General features: G+C 54.0%; 1 protein-coding gene across 12 annotated transcripts in view; it reads right to left on the bottom strand.

The window, feature by feature from the left end:
• The window catches only part of KLHL29 (kelch like family member 29), a 303589-nt gene that overhangs the window by 52937 nt on the left and 231324 nt on the right, over positions 1 to 19328 (bottom strand). For all 12 annotated transcript variants that reach the window (XR_010405449.1, XM_064571920.1, XM_064571915.1 and 9 more), the window contains 2 exons: positions 8040 to 8181; positions 4993 to 5505 (listed from right to left, as the gene is read on the bottom strand). Coding sequence is in view for 11 of the 12 variants with exons in the window: in XM_064571920.1 (XP_064427990.1) it covers positions 4993 to 5505; positions 8040 to 8181 (655 nt within the window). In the remaining variant the exon portion in view is untranslated. The remainder of the gene's footprint in view (positions 1 to 4992; positions 5506 to 8039; positions 8182 to 19328) is intronic.

Here is a 19328-nt window from a genome sequence, read left to right as displayed (position 1 = left end):
GTGACTGTACTGCAGGTGCGTGGCCAAGCACAGAGCACAGCTGGAAGGGAGGCAACCCTAGGCTTGGCGTGGCTTCAGGGCAGCCTGTGAGCAGAACAGCAGAGATGAAGGTGGAGGCAGGCAGAAGTGAGACCCTGAGGCACCACGTGAAGGGTTGGGCACTGTCCCGAAGGTAGCAGGGGCTGGTGGAGGCATTTGCCAGGGAGTGACGGGACCGGACTTGGGTTCTGCAAAGACCATGCTGGCTGCACCGTAGGCCTGGGTGGGAGGAGATGTGCCGTAGGCCTGGAGGCCACCAAGGCAGGCCAGAGGCGTTGGTACCCTGAGAGGGGAGTGGTGGTGGGGACAGAAAGAGGACAGATCCAGAAGAGGCAGAATCAAAGAAGTTTTCAGACTCAGTGCCTAAGGGGGCAGGTCAAGGACAACCACGGGCTCTGACTTTGAACTCCTGGGTGGATTCGTGATGTCATTTCTGAGACAGAGGCCCGGGAAAAGCAGGTCTGTGGGAAGGTGATTTCAGTTTGGACGTTCTGTGCCTCTGGGCTAACCATGCGTGGGCAAACAGCTTTATCATGAATTCCCAGCTGCTTCCAGAATCTGCACTGAGCAGTGTGTGTCCTGGCATGTCAGAGGGTGGGGAAGGGATGGGGGGATCTGTGCTGGGCTCCACACTGGGGAGAGCAGTCCCAAATCCTCCTGCCAGGAAGGTGACACATCCACTCCCTTTTACACGTGGGGACATGATGGTCCCATGACACTGCTTGACCAGGGGGCTGCCAACAGTATGAACAAACTTGGGCTTCTTCCATCTCCTCTGCACCGGGGAGGGGGCTCTGTTTCTCCCCTCTTCACTAGCTTCTGTCTCTGCTGAACTCTAGACCTGGGGTTAGTGTTGCAGAGTTAAGAGGGCAAAGTACTATGTATGCTCATGTCCACAATCTCATTCAAACCTCCTCTATGCCTGATGAAGATGGTACTCTCATCCCATTTTAAAGATGAAGAAAAGGAGGCTCAGAGAGGTTAGGAGACCTGTCCCCATCACACAGCTATTCACTATGCCTCAAAGTATCTTTTCGAGATCCTGTCTTTGCCACTCATGGAGACAGAGTGGCTGCTCTCCAAGCGGAAGGTGGCATAAAGACACACAGAGCTCCCCCGGGATGGGGTTCTGGGGCAAGGATGAGAAGGAAGAGGTGTGAAACCACAGGGAGGGGCTGAGCACACCCCACAACATGGCTGCCTGGCTGTGGGGATCCTCATGGCTCCTCACCCTAGGCCTACAAAATCTGAAGTCAGAAGAGACAAGCCCTCACCATTTCAGGTCAACTTGGATTTTGCTTTTTGGTTCAGAAGAAGGGAGCAGGTACAAACTTGCTTCTCTCTCCTTGGACATGCAGGTGAAAATATAAACTTTCCACAGCTCACCATTAGTCTGGGGCTTTTAAAGGTCTCTGGCTACCGTCTTAGCCCCCAGGAATCATTTGTGGAAAAAGGTAGGGGATAGAAAAATGACACCAAGAGCTTGCACCTCTGCCCTCACACAACTGGGCTCCTGGGGTACTGGGGCAGTGACATTAGACTTCCCTCACTCATCTCACAAGGCCTGATGCTGGCCACCACCTCTGCCCATAGATTGCATCACGGTTTCCAGTCCAACAAGACAAAGGCCTCAGGTATATGATAACAGGAATCAAATAGAACTAATTCTTTTTTCCTCCCTTATCACTTTGCACACATGAAATCTATATTTTAATTAGTTTTCAGTACATAATCTTTTTTTTTAAAGAATGAAATCCTACCCCCAAATTATTCTTAGAGAAAGAAAGATTCATCTTATAAGTTTCTTAAGAAAATCTATATGTGCTCAATGCATTTAAATAACACTCATTAAAGTGAACTACATGCAAGCTGGCTTCTCTAGTCACAGAAGAGAGACAATCGCTTGACCTATTGCAAATCAAAAAGCATTTCTGCACCACCTTTATTTTTCAATTGGTTAAGTTTTAAATTAAAGTCCCAACGCCCTTTTTGGGAAGGCAGGCTCTCATAGCCCCAACAGAAATTTCAGCTCCATCGATTGGAAGATAAGTACAAGAAACAAAATGTGAAATTTTAAATCAGGGCACTAATGAAGTCTAAAAATACCAGCGGCCCATCCCTCTGGCTGGCAAGACCCGTTCTTCATGGAGGGGATCTCTCCATAATTACTCAACCCCGTGAGAGGCCAGGTTGTCATGTCAAACAATAGAGGAAAAGTCGCGGGACTTTAATGAGCTGGATCTCAAGGAGCTCTATGGTGAATCTTATTATAATGCCGGGCAAGCTTTCAAACCGAACAGGAGAAACGGAAAGTTCTTCTTCTTTTTTTTCCTTCCTCAAGTGGAGTTCTGACTAGTGTTGATAGCATCACGCGGTGCCTCCTGGTTCTCACTTGGAGCCAGATGTCTGTCATTTAGGAGTGTGAAATCAATTGGGTTTTGGAGATGTAGAATCCCTAGGGGCGAAATTAGAAGTGACCCAAATCCAGACCCACATGGTCTTGTCAGGAATATGATTCTCACATGGTAAGTTTCAAAGATTTGGTTTTAAAATTCGGGTTTCTTATTTTAAAAAATATGCAGTTGTTTGACATTAGATCTGACAGACAAATTACAGCTTTAGCAATAAAGGCTTTTAAGATTAGAAATGAAAGGAGAAATTACTTAAAAAAAAAAACACAAAAAAACCCACACAACCCACCCAGGCTTGAGTTTGGAGGCATTTGTATGTTCATGCTTCATTGTCTTTCTTCACCACAAATATAAGGGGATAAATCAGCTGATGAGGGCCATAAATAGAGAGGTGAGTTAAATGCAGTCTCTGGGGACACAGCCTGCTCACTGGCCGACTACGGAAATCAGCGTGACAGATGGGTCACCGGTTGTCGCTGGCTGGAGCTGGAGGGATCTCACTGGCTTACCAGAAGGCAGGGCTGTGGACACTTCCTAGGCTGACCCTATGCCTGGCCTCACCAAGCCCTGAATCCACCCTCCAGGGCTAGCAGGACAAACTCCCTCAGGGGCCCTCTCTCTCCTTCCCTCCTGTCTGCGGGTTTGAGCTCAGTACAGAGGATGGTTCACGCCCTCTGGCCCCAGAAAGATGTTACAGGTGAGGCTCTGCAATGGCGTGCTGGCCCAGTGTGTCCCTACCGCCTGGAACTTCCTGGGCCCCTAACTTATGGGCTCAGGGTGCTGATTATAGAACGCACCTGTGCCTTTGAGGAGGCGGACCCCAGTTCTGTGCCAAGCTCCAAACCAGGGACTTTAGGCCCAACTGGGCCAGTTCCCTTTCTGCCCAGAATAAGTCCTTTTCCTAGATACATGTCTGAAACTTGGCAAATCAGTAAGACCTTTCATCAGCCCTAGGAGGCCTCTAGGGGAGGGGGAGATGCCCCTATGGTGGGAGAGGGAAGACCACCCAGTGCCTTGGGCTTTGGTACAGCCTTGGGAGCAGCCAGGACACCCATTTCCCAGTGTATCAGATCTGGCCATGTATAAACTGGGAGTAAGGTTTTTTTTTTTTTTTTTTTCTTTTCCTTTTTAGGGGAGAGAGCGCTTAACCAAAACAATTCAAACAAAAAATCAATTTAGTCAATTTTTTTTTAAAAAGATCTTAAACAAAGCAAGAGTTTACCAGAATTTAGATGTAATTTTCTATAATTTTGTCATTTAAAACTAGTGCTGATTTCCAAAACAAAGGCAGTTGGGGCACATTCAGATTGGGAATGAAACCCAGTGGAGATCTAGACACGGCTTTGTTGTGGGGATGCCTGATGAGGTCCGAAAATTGCTTGAAAGAATAAAGATAGAGATGCATGAGAGCAGGCAGGAAAGAATGACTAGTGGGAGTCATTGCTCTGCAGAGAGACAGGGCCCCCTGAGAAGCCATCTCCAGGGGCTCTGAGTGAGAAGGCTGAGAAGTGATGCCCAGAGGTCCACACCTCCTAGGACTCCCCTCTTTCAAAGGAGGCCTGGGTACCCCAGCAGGCAGACCGCCCACCATGTGCCCTCCTGCCTGCCACTGGGTCCAGGCCTGGCTGCCTCCCCTCTCTACTCAGCAGGAGAGGGGCTTGGCTGTCTGGAGCTCTAAGGGATAGCAAGTAAGTCTGGGGTGGATAAACCCCACCAGTCTAACATCTGTGGTCCCTTGTCCTCCTGCCCCCTTCTGCATTCCAGCTGGAGAGATCCCTGAGAGAGACCTCAGGAGTGATGCCTGTTTGCTGATGCACTTTGTCCTAACTCTAAGGCTGGGGGCTCATCCTGCAGCCTCTGTTGTCAAGGATCTGCCTTGAAAACTGCCCTGGGGGTGGGGCAAAGGGGTTAACTGAAGGCTGAGGCTAGAGGTGCTCTTTCCTGGAGCCTCACAGAGCCACCCTTGGGTCCTTGAAACAAAAAATCCAAGTGGCTCAGGATGGTCTGGGAGTGTCTCCTGGGGAAGAGACATTCCCCTCACCTAATGTCTGGGGAGCTGCTCTCATCCGATGGCACAGCAGAGGGTGCTTTTCTGGGGAAGGACACAATTCATGTTCTGACTGTTCTTATGGGTGGAAAATGGAGAAGGCCCCACAAAGGACTGTTCCATGGAGCCCTAAGAGGAGCAGATGATTCCTGCTCATTCCATACTTGGCCTGGCCTTGGGGTCAGAGGTGAGAATGGCTTAGGGCTTGGGCTGGAGGCAGAAGGACACTGGACTTTGCAGGCTCTTCCTTCCCTTCCTCTCCCTGCCAGCTCACAGGTCCTCGCCTTGCTTTCCTTCCCTCCTCCACCTTCCCCTCTGCCTCCTCTGCCTGAGGCCAGGCTGTCTTGGGCAGGGGGAGGCCCCGCCACTACTTCTGGGCTGGGTGAGGCCAGGGAGGGACCTGCTAGAGAGCACACCTCTGTCCGCACTGCTGTCATGACTGCTCGGGGAAGCACAGATGTGGGCACACAGGAGTATGTGGGCAGCGGAACTTACCTTTGGGGTGCCCGGGGTCGGTGAACTCATACTTCCCCACGCCAATGGTCCGCAGCATCTGTAGCCCGTGGGCTGAGTCAGTCGTGGGGGGCCCATTGGTGGCAGGGGCACCGCTGGGGAGGGTGGCAGACGGCTGGGCTGGTGGTGGTGGAGGCAGCAGAGGCCCTGCCATGTGGCCGTTGCCCACGGCAGTGGGTCCCGGGCGGCCCACCTGCCCCACGCCAGGCAGTGTGGACATGGCCAGGGGCTGCGGGCTGGCATACAGGGCCTGGGCGGGCATGTTGACCACCACGCTGCTCAGTGGCTGAGAGGGTGCCTGTGGGAGTGAGTAGTGGCCTGGCATCAGCGGGAGCTGGGGCCCCACGTGGGGAGGCAGTGAGGGCGTCACCCCAATGACTGGGGCCTGGACGTTCACAGCCGGGCTGAAGGTGGGAGGCTGGGTCACTCCATAGGAGTGTGCGATCAGGGCGGGCTGGCTCCCGGCGGCCACCGTGGTCACCCACGGCCCTGTGCCTGCAAGGGAGACAGAAGAGATGTCATCTGCTGGATACACATTCCCTCGGCAAACACCGACTGCCCCAGGCCCTGGGCTGGGTGCTGAGGTCACAGAGGTGGAAAAGACACCTGCATCCAGGAACCCCCAGGTTAAAAATCTGTGATTATGGTAGCATAGGATAAATGCTTTGGGGGTATATGAGCAGATGGCCTTGGAGGCTCAGAGGGGGAGCACAATCTACTTGGGAGAGCTCAAGAGGCAACAAAAGAGAGAGAGAAAAAAAGCAGAGACCTTCAAAGAGCTCTGGGTTCAAATTTTGACTCTGCCATTTATTAGCCAGGAGCCCCGGGCAAGGTGCTTATCTTCTCTGAGCCTCATTCTTCTCGTCTGTTAAATGCAACTAGCAACACCTACCTCAGAGGTCTCTTGGGATGAATTGAATGAGGAAAATGTATTTGGAAAAAAAGAAAAAAGAAAAACTAGCAGAGTGTTTGGCATGTATTAAATGTTCCATAAATGTTGGTGTTTTTCCTTCCTTTCTGGAGAATAGCTGTCTGGAGGAGGTGGGGAGAAAGGTGGATTGTGAAGATAGTAGGTGTTTGCTGGGCAAGGTGAGAACACCAGAACCTGGAGCCGTGCAAGGGCCCTGTGGTGCAGGAAGGGAGAGCAGGAGGTGCGGGAAGTGGGGGAAGGCGGGCAGGAGCTGGGGGGCTAGGCTTTCTCCTAAGCAACCTCTGCATGGCCGGCCCTGGGGGAAACAACAGAAGTGCATTTGGCCCTTAAGGGAATTTTGACTGAAGAAGACACACCTCCTGAGACTTGATACAAGATTCGAGGCCTGCTGAGCCCAGGTCAGGCCGAGCAGGGTCAGGTCCCCTTGAGCTGAGCTGACACTGAGGTGACCCAAGCGTGCTTGTGAGCGAAGCCAGAAGACACTGTGACAGGGAAGGCAGCCTGGGTCACCGCTGACTGAATAAGTGTGGGGCTAGGTCTCCATCACCCAAATGCCACCTTGGTTTTCATGATGCTGCTGGAATGGCAGTATAGACTGAGGGCAGGGAGACTGAGGAAGAGAGTGGGGGCCGGGGGGCCACTCAGGACCCCTAGCCCCAGAGACGAGAAGGGGAGCTGGGAGCTCCCTCACAGAAATAGGAGGTTAGAGAAAACTAGAAGCTGGCAAATATTGGTGAAGCAGTGCCGGCAAGATTCTAGAATAGGCTGCTAAGGGGGATTGTCCCTAAGTCTGAGGAAGAGGAGGCAGCTGTGAGCCAGCCTGGTGTCTTAAGCACAAGACATGCCATCCTAAGCTCATTTCTCTCCAGGATTAGCCAGGGAGCCTGGAACGATGCACCAGAACTTGGGAGCACAGCTAGTGACTTCTCTGGGAACTCTGGTGAAGGTACAGAGATGCCGGGCCATGGCGGTGACTGATTATCAGAGTGCGATTGGCCCAGAGGATGCTGGGGACCTCAAGGAGGTCTCTAGTGATGTGCACTGAGCCCTGCTCACCCTATTTATCAATGAGTTGTATGACAGGGAGAATATCACCACTCAATCTGGAGGTGACATCATATTGGGAGGGTTAGGCAGAGGTCAGCAATAAAGAGCTGGAATCTAAGAGATCTTTAGAGTCCTGGGGGAAGATATTGACAAGGACTTGCCTGTGAGTCCCTACACCCCGCTACCTAAGGCAGATTGAGAGGACGGGGGTCAGAATTGCTGCCATGACAGTCTTGGGGTCTCACTGGTGACAGCGCATGTCTGGGGCTAGGAGCCAATCAGAAGTGACCTAAGGCTGCAGTGGTCAAAGTAGAGGGGCTGAATGAAGGAGGTGCTGGTCATAGCACATGTGGGCTCTTTGCGTTGGGTTCCGGGCCCTGAGGGACGCAGAGGGAGAAATAATTCTCTGGAGGGCAAAGGAACTGGCAGCCACAGGCTTTGGAGTGTGGCCGAGGGACCTGGTGTGTTTATCCTGCAGAAGACTTGGAGGGGAGGATGAGTGGGGTGTTCAGGTATCTGTAGGGCTGTGGTGTGGAGGGCCAAGCAGACGAGTTCTGTGTATTCTAAGGGGAGGTCTGGGACCAATGTGTGGTAACAGGGAAGGTGTTATGGTCAGAGCTGACCCAAGAAGGCCTGGAGTGCTGTAAGAGGTGAGGAGTCCTCAGTCCCGGGGGGTGGAGCATCCTGGTTCTCATTTCAACATTGGCAAGGCAAAACCTCCCTGGAAGGTGTGACTTGAGAGACATATGAACCAGAATCCTGAGGTTTGGGAAGGACTATTCAAAATAACACAAAGCAGATTCACAGTCACTCCTGTGATGTCACTCTCACTCCCTCCACCTCCGCCAAAGCCTTCTTGAGTAGCAGAGAAAGGGGTAGAGATGCAGCTACTGCCCAGGACACACAGGGTCCCTACCCGCAGGCAGCCTGAGGCCTGGGCTGCTGCAGGCCCCTGAGCTGGGACCTGCTGAGGAGCTGGAGTACCCAGGGGGCCTCTGACCCCCTTCCCAGCCTCGCCGTGGGAGTCTCTGGCTGCCGATGAAGTACACACCTGGATTGTCGCTCTCCCTCATCTGTTTGGAGGGTGGCTCATCAGTGTCCCAGGGCGTGGACTGATTGATGGGCGTCTGCCCCCACCGGATGCTGGTCGTGAGTCCCTGGGACTGATTGTCCGCTTTGGAGATTCCAGGGGCCTGGGGAGAAGCAGAGCAGGAGGATGAGCACGGCCTGACTAGGGCTGCTGCCTTGGGGCCCATCCACGGAGTGGTGCCACGGGGCCAGCGGCAGAGACCGGGCCCCACACCCAGCGCCACCGGGGAGCTGCAGAGCATTTGGGCTTAGTGTTTGTAGGCTTCTGCTGCAGTCCCACCCCCAGGAACACCCAACCCAGTGCCTCCCCCGCCGCCCTCTGCGGTCAGGCCCCATACCAGCCTCTGAGGCCCCCACGTGCCACTCCACGGAGGAGGTGTGGGGAGGGTAGGGGCTGAGACCTGTGGGAGGACAGCTCAGCACATGTAGCATCTTCCCTGGGACCCTCAGCTCCTTGTTGTGGGAAGGAGGGAGGCTCTCTGTTTCAGGATCTCATTCTCTAATTTAGATATTTAGATTAACGAGAAAATGAACCCCAGGTTGAAAACAAACATTAGCACAGCATTGGTCTCTGAGCTACAGCCTTGATGGAATATTATATGGTCATTAAAAATCATGTTTACTGAAATGCATAATGAGATGGCAAAATGCTTACACTATAATGTTAAATGAGAAAAGCAGGACATAAAATGACACGAGAAAAGCAGGACATAAAATGACACAAATAGAAGCTCACATGTAAAACAGTACGTGTAGGAGAGAACAAACCAAAATGCTAGCCGGGGTGTTATTCTTGGTGAGAGGAATATGGGTAAATTCTACTCTCTTGTCTCTACTTTTCTGTATGCCAAATTTTCTACTATGGCCATTACCATTATAATAAGAAAAAAAAAAAAAAAAGAAAGAAGAACAAGAAGAAATCCAAAAGCATGTTGGAGAGCCTGGGATTGGGATCACTGCGATGTGGCGGGGGTGGGGGGTGGGTCTCAGCACAGGTGGTTTCAGGAAGTTTCCGCAGTTCCCAAGACTGCAGCCAGAGCCCCAACCAGGTTGGGGGTGAAGGAGGAGGTGGGGTGGGGGGCAGAGCCGGCTGTCCCCCAGGGGGGCCTGAAGGGGCATCTCTGCAGGCTTCTCTCAGGTAAGGGCCATGGTCTTCCTGACTTCTCACAGAAGCTGACCCAGTGAGCCAGCTGGTTGGGGCAGCGCCCCACTGGGCCTCCCTGAGCAGCGGGAATGGCTGAGTAGGGGCGGGTGGAGAGGAGGGAGGACAGCACTTATTGGGTCTTTGATGCCTAATGCAGATGACAAACAGCGCCTGCATTAGGGCCGGCTGGGAGGAGCGGAGCTGTATCCCATTAGGACCTGTGGGCTACAAGGAGCTAATTGCATTAGGCTGCACTTTATCTCTGGCCTGCATTTCAGATGCTTTGCTTCTGTGAACAGAGCAGGAAACAAAGGGACGAGTGAGTCTCCGGAGGAAAGAACAATTCAATGGACAAGCTTCCTTCTCAGAGGCCCCTGCCCCATTTCTGTCAGTGGGATAAATGGGAGCTTGGGGTTGGCTGTGGGGGTGGGGGCGCTGGGGAGGGGGCTGGGGATTTAGCCACACTCACCGATAGTCCTGTGGCACTTAGGGAACAAAAGCGTGGCTTCTACAGCATTCTCTGTAAACAGAGGGCTTTGCAGAGCGCCCTGCTTGCAGCCAGCTCTGCATTCCCAGCTTCCCCTGGGTGCTCGTGGGCTGGGAGGTGCAGAGGTCCTTCCCATAACCAGAGGCTGGCGAAGGGGAAGGAGCCTGTGGGATGTCCCATTCAGGGCCCTGTCTGGGGGGTGAGGTTTGAAGGACGACACTCCAGCCTCCTCGAGCACCCTCCTTCACGGACAGTACAGAGACCCCTCTGCCAGGAGGGGGTGCTGCAGCCCCTCTCTGCAGCCCGGGGTTCCCGGAGGCCTCTCAGGCCAGAGGCAGGTCTGATTTTCAGGGTCCTCCCGCCCTTGCCATTTGTCGCCCGCTGAATCAGCATTGTCCTCCGCCTGGTACTTTGGGACAGGGTCCGGAAGGGCTCTGGGAGTTTAAAGGCTCTGGGTCTTATGGCAGCGGCTGCCACCAGTAGGGGCGGTTAGGGTTTCCTCCTCCACAGCGAGTAACCCGATTCTGAACTTGAAAACTTTAGGAGTCCCTGTTTTTGCTCTAAAACTGTGGGGTTTCTGAACTTGAAACACTGCACACTTTTGCAAGGGCTTAGTCCCTTGGCTCCAAAACCCTCCTGCCAGGTCATTCACCAATGCATTTTTTGGTTAGTTGTTTTTTTCAGTAAACAAGCACTGGGCCTCTGCTCCCTGCCAGGCCCTGCCCCGGGCACTGGGGATGGGGTGACGGAGACTCAGCCCTGCCCTCAGGCGGCTGCTCCCAGCGGAGTGGAGCACTCAGCTCTGCAAATTGTACGCAAGTCAGCCTCCCAAAGGAAGCCGGGGGCACAGGGGTGAGCCCAGAATGGCTGGGTGCAGCCAGGGGTGGCTACAGCAGGCCTACCGCTTGGCTCTGTCTTTCACGACGATTACAGGCAAGTTCTTATGTGCAAGAAAGCCATTCTGCTGTGAGAAGGGAAACAGGGTCTTTCATTTTTCCCTTTAGGAAAGATAAATAAGGCCACTCTCTCTACTCGCACTAGCAACTTCTGAAGCTACGAGCAAATCACAGCTCAGAAATTTCTATTTATTTATTTATTTATTTTTAAACAATGAAATGAACATTCCTTTCTCCACTCCCTCAAGAAAAAACTGGATACGGTTGTGCATTTTGCCAGGGGCCTGGGCGACCAGGTGGGTGAGGGATGTTGCAGCTGGTGATGGGAATCAGCTGGGCCTGACCGGAGCCCTTCCTCCCACAAAGGGCTCCAGGCCCAAAGTAAACGCATGGTCTCCAGAGTTCTGGAGGCTTCGGGAGCACTGTGTGCGGGTCCATGGCTCCAGCTCTGAACTGAGCTCCTGCTAAGACTTTCTCCCTTGGTCCGGAGTCCCCAAAGGTCTGTGACTCCACCGAAGGCTCTCCAGGTCTCCCCCAGCCCGAGCAGGCCTCCTCAGTTCCACTTCTCCTTGCCAGGGGGATCCCAGCACAAGAATGCCACAGAAACCAACCAGGAGCACAGCCCAGGCCGGGGGAGGAAGGCAGGACTGAGGGAAGCTCCCCTGGCCCCCTCCCACCGCATCATCTGGGACATCGGTGAAGCCACCCAGACATCTGGCCTTTTGCCAGCGTTCCTGGTCATGTTTCTGCTCCCCTGACATGATGATCCTCTGGGAGGAGTGACAAGAGAGAGGCAGGTGAGGAGAGCCCTCCTCCTGCCTGGTGCTTCAGAGAGGCCCTCTCTGCCCATCACTGGGCTGGGCAGGCTTCTCTCTGCTTCCCTTTAATGAGATGCTAATAGGATGCCTCATTAACGCCGCAGCTTTTAAACCCTAAGCTCTTGTAAATTTTCAAAGGTCACATTTTTACGGCAGCTGACAGCATCCTGCTTCTTTCAGTGACTGAAGAACACTAAAGACCCCGATCCTTTATGGATGAAGCTGGTCCAGGGGCGGGAACCTCACCAGGTGACAAGCCTCACAGGGCCCCTGGCTTGTGCTTTACCAGCCTGGGGAGAACCAGGTACACATCGCCCACCGAGCCACACTGGAGGCCTGCTCTGTTTGAGGGAAGCTGTGGGGGCCAAAGGTAGTGCATAATGCAAAGATGCCTGGCAGAGAGGGGTCAGGGGGCACTTTTCCTCCACGAAGCACCTTGTGCCCACCAGGCAGTTCACGCATGATGCTGTGACTGCTCAGAGGGGCTACTTTTTGTTAATTTTCCCACCGAGAGGGAACCCCTTTTTCTACTTTGCACAAAGGTGCCATGTAGGTGAGCAGCATCCCAGGTAGTCAGGAAGGTTTGAAAGATGATGGGATGGAGCTCCCCTGGGGCCCCTCACATGGGAGGAGTGACAACACCAGCACCCATGTCCGTCTCCTGCTGATGCTGATAAACCTGTGAACCTTGACCTTCTTTTTTTTTTTTAAGATTTTATTTATTTATTTGAGAGAGAATGAGAGAGAGCACATGAGAGGGGGGAGGGTCAGAGGGAGAAGCAGACTCCCTGCCGAGCAGGGAGCCCGATGCGGGACTCGATCCCGGGACTCCAGGACCATGACCTGAGCCGAAGGCAGTCGCTTAACCAACTGAGCCACCCAGGCGCCCGAACCTTGACCTTCTTGTCACTTGTGTGGTGCTGACAGGGCTGGCAGGGACTGCCTTCTGCTGGGCTTCCCTGAGCACGGCTGGGCCCATCCCTCACAGCAGTGAGCCTCCTCCCCTCAAGGGACCCCGGAGCCCCCGAGCCCTCACCTCCATTTGATTGGTCAGACAAAGCTTCCCTGCTCACTGTGGCCCAAAAGCACCACGGGACACTGGGTCATAGTGATCGTCAAGCTCAGCTCCTGCCCTCGAGGAGTCTACACTAGCAGGATGGGATAGGCCTGCACCAGGGACCTGGAGGATGACACAGGCTGGGAGAGCAGGAAACAGACCCATGAGGCTATGACAGCTTGGGGCCAGGCCTTTTAAGGGGGCTCACAGCCTCTGCCTGGGTCCCTCAGCTCCCCCCTGTCAGATGAATACCACCAAGTGACTCTAGTCAGCACCACCGAAGCAGCAGATGGTCCAGCCAAGACCTCTCGGAGTTTGTGCACAAATTTGTGAGATACTTTGAAATATTGTTTAAAGCCACTAAAAGAAAAAAGATACACAGTCTACTGTGTATATTGCAAAATAGCAAAAGACCAAAAAGTCATCTGCGTGTTGCTCTTGACATATAAATGCAACAGTTTTGTATGTATCCTTTGTGTTCCACAGAGGATGCCTGCAGCGTAACTCTAGTGGGGACTGTACATAAATGCTTTAGCTAAAGCTGGTGCAGCCTCTCCCCAAGCACACCCCAGCTGGGTGGGGTGGGGGGATGGGGCCTTGGGTGAAAACTGACAAGCCCCAGGGAGGACAACAGCAGTGGGTAACCGGGGGCTGACTGCACTCTGAGCTTGACCTGCAGCCTCGGTTTTGTCTCACGACTCCCCGTAATTTCCACCTAATTTGGAAAAGACAAGTATTGGCTCTGGGTTTTGAGGGCCCCTTCTGATGAAGGACTGCTGTTGATGTGGCCTGAGCCCCACAGTGGACCTTGGGCATCTTCTCTGACTGCCTGGCACCTTGGCAACACCCGCCATCTTGAGGTGGCAGCCAGAAAACTTGCTCTACCAGCTTCCCTTGCAGCTAGATTCCAGGCGTGGGTGAGGTTTTGGTCTGGAAGTTGGGCAACGTGAGGGAGCCGGCACAGCTCCCAGTCCACGGTCTGCAGAGGTTGCTGGTAGAGACCCACAGATCTGGGAGCACACCGATGGTGGAGGCCCTGGGGTCCCAGGCATAGCATCAGCTGTGAAAGCTGCCATTTCCTTTCCCTTCTTACTCTGGAAGGTTCTCAGGGCTCGTCTGAGAATAGCAAGAGTAGGTTCCCACCCAGTTCCCAGAAGAAGTGAATATGCTCAGGCCCCACTGATCACCAGGCCCTGGGCTATGCTGGGGAATCCCATCATGGTGGTGGCTGTGTGCACAGCAGGGCAGGCCACTCCCTGCAAGGAGTGGATGCTTCATCTCCTTCTCAGCATCCCTCCCCCTGCAAGGCACTGAGCCTCTTCATGGTGTCTACTCCACCTGTGGGGACAGGTGGAGGCCAGTTTAAACTTATTCAGTCTGGTATATTGGGGACTGAGTGTAGGAACCTCCCTGAGGCTCTTGCACCATGAAGGTGAGGCCCTAGGAAGGCAATTTTTTCTTGAAGAATGGTATTCTAATGTTGGAAATCCAGGTTTGGGGAGGAGCTGTTTTGGTGTCTGTGTTTTTTAGATTACAGCTGATGTTTATACCTAGGTTGTTGGCTTTCTAGGACTGGCAGGTTGTCAATGAGAGCACAGATTCCAAGGTCACACAGGTAGGGCACTGACCACTGCTAATGTAGGGGTTCTCCAATGTGAATGCACATAAGTATCTGGGGGTGTATGCAAGTGTTAGGAATGCAGGTTTCTGAACCCACCCAGAGCTTCTGGTTCAGTAGGTCTGGGACAGGGGACCCCTGAGTGTGGCGGTTTAATAGGCCTACCAGGGGATATAGGTAGTCCATGGACCTCACTCTGGGGAGCAATGACAGTCTGGATGTTCAAGTTTGCAGGCCTGTGTGCCTGAATGTGGGGGACTGAGGAGCTGAAGCTGCAGGCCAGGTCCTGAATGGGACAGATTTTTGGGTCTTGCTCCGGTGGCTCACGGGAGCCGGCTCCTTGGTGATACCATCTTCATGGACCCCTGGCCCCAACCTCAGTTTCAGAGGGTCAGAAGGACATTTTGTCAGATGCTAAAGCTATAAATCTGTGGCTTCTGGGAAGAGCAAATGACATTTATGGGTCTCTCAGTTCTCATTTCATGATTGCCACCGAACTACAAAAAGGAGAATCATCACAGTTAAATCCCCACTTGGGTCTAGGGGAGGCTCTCCGGAGCCCCCCCCTGACTCTCATTAATGAGGCTGCCCTCTCTGGCCCGCTGGACCCAGGCCGGCGCCCTCGGCCTCCCCTTCAGAACACTGCCATAATGTGCTTCGGAGACCGCTGAAATTTCTAATAATACTAACCAATGATGTGTTAAATTGAGACACTTCTGGCTCGAATGCCGGAAACTGCATGATGGTTTAAAGGACCAGTGCTTACCTTTCTCTATCAATTTGCTGCTAAATTACTGCTTTCGGAGCAACTTACAGAAAAGTAATTCTTTATTTAAATTTTAATTTCAATCTTGTCATTTTAAATATATATTCAGATTCCAATCATATTACAGAATATGATGATGTCTTTGGGGGGCAAGTGTTCCTGCTGGGAACCTGGGTGGGGGGAAGACGATGTGATGGGGGAGGGTAAGGAGAGCCCAGTAAGGAGGGAGTGACCCTAGGGGACAGCTGGACGAGGGCAGCGCATGTGCTGGGGTGGGAGATAGAATTGGAGGCCAGTGGTCGGCCTCTAACCTGGCCTTGTGACCCCAGGCTTTGTGCCCTGCCCTGAGGGTCTCCAGCAGCCACTGACCACTTCCTGCGCCTTCTCTTCACCACAAGGGCCCAGCAAGCCCAGCTGTAAACACATGCCAGGCACAGATGAGATGGGGCTGCCTGGACTGCCGCCATCCTAACGGCTCACATTTATTGGGCACCATCTACACGCCAGGCACAGGCATGCTGTGATTTCCTTCCATGAGGAGTTCGTGATTTCACCTGTATTTTACAGATGAGAGTAATAGGGTCCAGAGAAGTTTGATAATAGCTAGAATAGGCCAGACTCGGGCCTCTAACCCACGTCTATTCTATCCTTAGACGCTCCGAAGTGATCTGGGATGGCTGGAATGTTCCCAGGCCACCTGGCTCCAGCCCGCCCCTGCTGTGGCCAACAGCCCCATAAAGCGGTTCAGCCACGTCTACGCGGCACCCTCTGTACCTGCTGGGATAACACTTAGACCCCTCCCCTGGTGCTCTGAGTACCAGCCATGGCCTCCCCTCTCCCCACTCTGTCCAGCCCAACCGAGCCTCTGACCCTGACAGCATGCTGGGCTTCCCTCATGTCTCCCACTCCCTCGGGCCTCCCAGACCCTAAACTGCCACCGATGTGTTCCCCCAAATGCCGCCAGTGGGGTCTCGACACTGTCTAGTGGGGCCAGTTCTTCAATCTCAGAGCAGGGAGGTACAGACACCTCGTCCCCTCTCCAGCGCTGATGGTGCTGCAGGGCCCACCTTCCCGTCCCTTCTGTCTCCAGCTCTTCCCTCCGTCCCTCCCTCTCATCAGCAGCCCTTGCCCTTGGCTTTCCAACACAGGGACCGAAAGCCTGAAAACTCGTTGCCTGACCACTCCACCTGCCATTCTAGCATCCATCTGCCTTCCTCTTCCGCGGTCATGCCCTCCGTGGGATTCTGGACGCCCCACCTCTCCTCTCTAGCTGTGCCCACCCCTGAGATTCACTGCGGCCATCCTCTGCCCCTGACCTCCTCCTTCCTCCTCCTTGAAACCCCCTTCCCTTCTGTTTCTGGAACAATGCTTTTCCTGGTTTTCTACCTAAACTGCTTCTGTGCCGATCACTGGCTTCTCCCACGTGGCCCGCCCCAGGGCTCATGCCAGGCCCCCTCTCTCCCTCTCTCAGGGCTATTCGGGCCTTAACTTCTCTCATAATTATTTTTCTGATAGGAAACATCTGCGAGGTAGCCATTGTTTTTGATAGAACCCGGCTTCCTGTAGTATTCTGGAAGTGCATTTGCTTTTTCCTTTCCCCACATCAAAGTCTGTACCTTGGAGACCTTTCCGCTAAAGGTGCAGCTCAGCTGGCTCCCCTTGCAGACGTGAGGCAGCCATGGCTGGGTCTCGGTTCGGGGCTGTGCTCTCTCGAGGGCCCCGTCTGGGCCCCCAGCCCCTTCCTCCAGCTGCCCACCCCCACAGATGGGCCTCGTGGACAAAAGACATGATAAATCTGGCAGCACCTTACAACTCAAAGCTTTCAACTTTCCTCTAACAACTTTCAACTGAAAACTTCTTAGTCCCATTTCCAAGTTACTTTTCATCCATTACAAAACCCACAAAATTTTCAAAGGGGCTTTGAAATAAGAGCACCTAGGAAAAAAAAAAAAGCCCATCACAAATGAAGGTCTTTGAAAAGAAAGAGGCCCTTTCCTGTGCTTCAGTTCCCTCTGATATCAGTTTCCCTTTCATTCCGCTGAAAGGTGCAGGGCAGGCCTGGCCCTCAGCAGACGCCTGTGATGTGAGGGAGCGAGTGGCCCAGACGGACAGACGGGGCTGAGGAGGAGCGCGGGGCACCCGCTCGCAGCGCCGGGATGGGCCTTTCATCGCCTCCCCGCCCCCGCCCCGACAGCCGTTGCTCCTTGTAACCCGCGTGGCCTGCTCAGAGGTCCAGCTGCCCTGCGTGACCCCGCTCACCTTGGCCTTGGTGGGAGCACAGCTCCCCTCTGGAGCACGGCGCCCGTGTTCATTCTTACCAGCAAAGTGGGCGGGAAGGGAGGCACGGCAAGACAGCCTCGCTGCGGCCTTTGATGGGACATTTCCCACATGCCGTCCCTGCAGGCAGTGACACTCCGGGACCACCCCTCCACCTCCCAGCCTCAGAGCCCGTGACACGGCCACCCTCGCCAGGGTCAGCTCCAGACTCACAGATGCACAGCCGACAATTGCCGTTGTAGTGCCTTTGTTGTTCTCAGATTTGAAATCCTCCGTGAGTCTGTTGAGGAACGGTCCTCTGTGCAGGTGTGGGGCTGAGCTGGGAGCGGGTGTGGGGACACACGTGTGTCCCTGGCTGAACTATGTGCTGGTCCGGCCTGGCCCTCAGACGCCTGGACTCTGAGCACCCAATATGAATTCTGAACCAGGCTCCCAGGGGACGCAGCGGGCTCTCTCTGGGCCAGGGACCGGCCTGGCCACTCTGCCCCACGAGGCCCTGCCAGGCCCTCCCTAGTGGGCATCCTGGGATTAACCAAGCCCGCCTTGGGTGCAGGACTCACCCTGGAGCCAGCAAGAATCCCCAAATGAGCTCTGGCTGGCTGTCTGCATCTCCCCCAGGGGGTCCTTTCTTCAACAAACACCTAACACTCCTTTTAAAACTCCTGTGGTCTACCCTTCGAGTCGTGGGCCTCGGCAGAGGATTCCTGATTTTTTTTCACACAAAGGCTTGCCGGAGAGAGGGGACAGTTCTGAGTTCTGAAGGCCTCTGCCGTGGGACTCGCACGGCCGACTCTCCGAGCGTGAAGTTAACTGAGAGCTCGGGAAGGCGGGCCTGACACAGACATCTTTAGCGACCTCATTAGAGCCTGAACAAGAGAGGGGATTGTGGCAGGGTAGCCCCAAGGTCAGGCAGGACAATGAAACAAACAAGGCAGCACAAATGTCCCTGTGAAACAGCTCCTCAGACGGGGTGGCACCGCCGAAGGAGCTAAAATACTATTTGCCAGGACTTCAAGACTTCACTGAAGCACGTCAGCACCCGAGTGTGTGTTCAGGAGTGGAGCCTAGATTCTGACGCGGTATGGGACAGACCAGCTCTGCGGTGGAATATTCCAGAAGCATGCAACGAGGGACTCCGTGAACACCTTCCCAGCTTCCCGGCCCTCTCTCTCTCTCTCTCTGCTTTCTGCTTGCTCAGGCTCTCTGTCAGGAGAACAACTTGCAGCCAGGCAGGGCCCTGAGGGAGAAGAGTACCCTCTGGCCACAGTCCAGCTCAGCTCCCTCAGTTCAGAATTGAAGTGGTTTGAGTTATTTTATTTTATTTTATTTTTTAAAGGAGATGGCATCATTCAGCACCAGTCCATCTCTTCAGAGAGCTTGCTGGGTAGACAGATTCTGTCCCAACTCACTGGAGGTCCGGGTGCAAGAGGGAAAGCGGTAGAAGGGGATGGGAGTCACAGGGAAGCAGCCCTCTCGGGGCAGGTAAGTCTCTCTTCCTCAGGAGTGACAACTGAGGACGAGCAGGGTGGCGGGTGACCAGAGCAGCAGAAGGCCCTGGCCCTGCTCTGCAAGGGGCTGGCGTGACCACTCTACCGTATCCTGGGTGCTTAGACCTGGCTCCGCACGGAGACGGCTGAGAGATGGCATGCAGGGTTGCCACCTGTGGCTGCTTGCTCTGGGCCCCTGCGTCAGGTTGAGGGGTCCCAGACCAGTCCCCTCCACTGATGCCCCGTCCTCAGCGGGTGCCCAGACTGCCCGGTCCAAGGCTGCCTTCCCTTCACCGCCGAGTGAGGCCTCCTCCCTGCCATGCCCTGCTGCCTGGCTACCATAGCTTCGTCCGTCCCGTGCCGGGGCTCATTGGCTTCTAGAGTATCATTCATTCATTCATGCATTCATTCATTCCTTCACCCCACACTTACCGAGAAACTAACCCGTGCTGGACACACAGTGGTGAATAGTCTATGGCCTAGGAGAGCACACAGGCTGATGGAGGAACCATAATCAGAATGATAACAGCCAACAGCTGTGGAACCCTTAGATGTGCCAGTTTACAATCCTCAAGGCCTGGGGGTTGTTTGAGGCCAAGGTCTGGCGGTTCGTCTCTGTTCTGTACTGAGTCGGCTCAGGCAGCCATAAAAAGTACTGTAGACTGGCTGACATAACAACAGAACTTATTTCTCATGCTTCT

The sequence above is a fragment of the Mirounga angustirostris genome, unplaced genomic scaffold, assembly GCF_029215605.1.
Source record: "Mirounga angustirostris isolate CCGP_5_RB_7025 unplaced genomic scaffold, mMirAng1.0.hap1 SCAF_10, whole genome shotgun sequence".
In the NCBI taxonomy this organism is placed as follows: domain Eukaryota; kingdom Metazoa; phylum Chordata; class Mammalia; order Carnivora; family Phocidae; genus Mirounga; species Mirounga angustirostris.
Note: the sequence above shows the minus strand (reverse complement) of the source record. Positions and strands in the feature narration are given on the sequence as shown.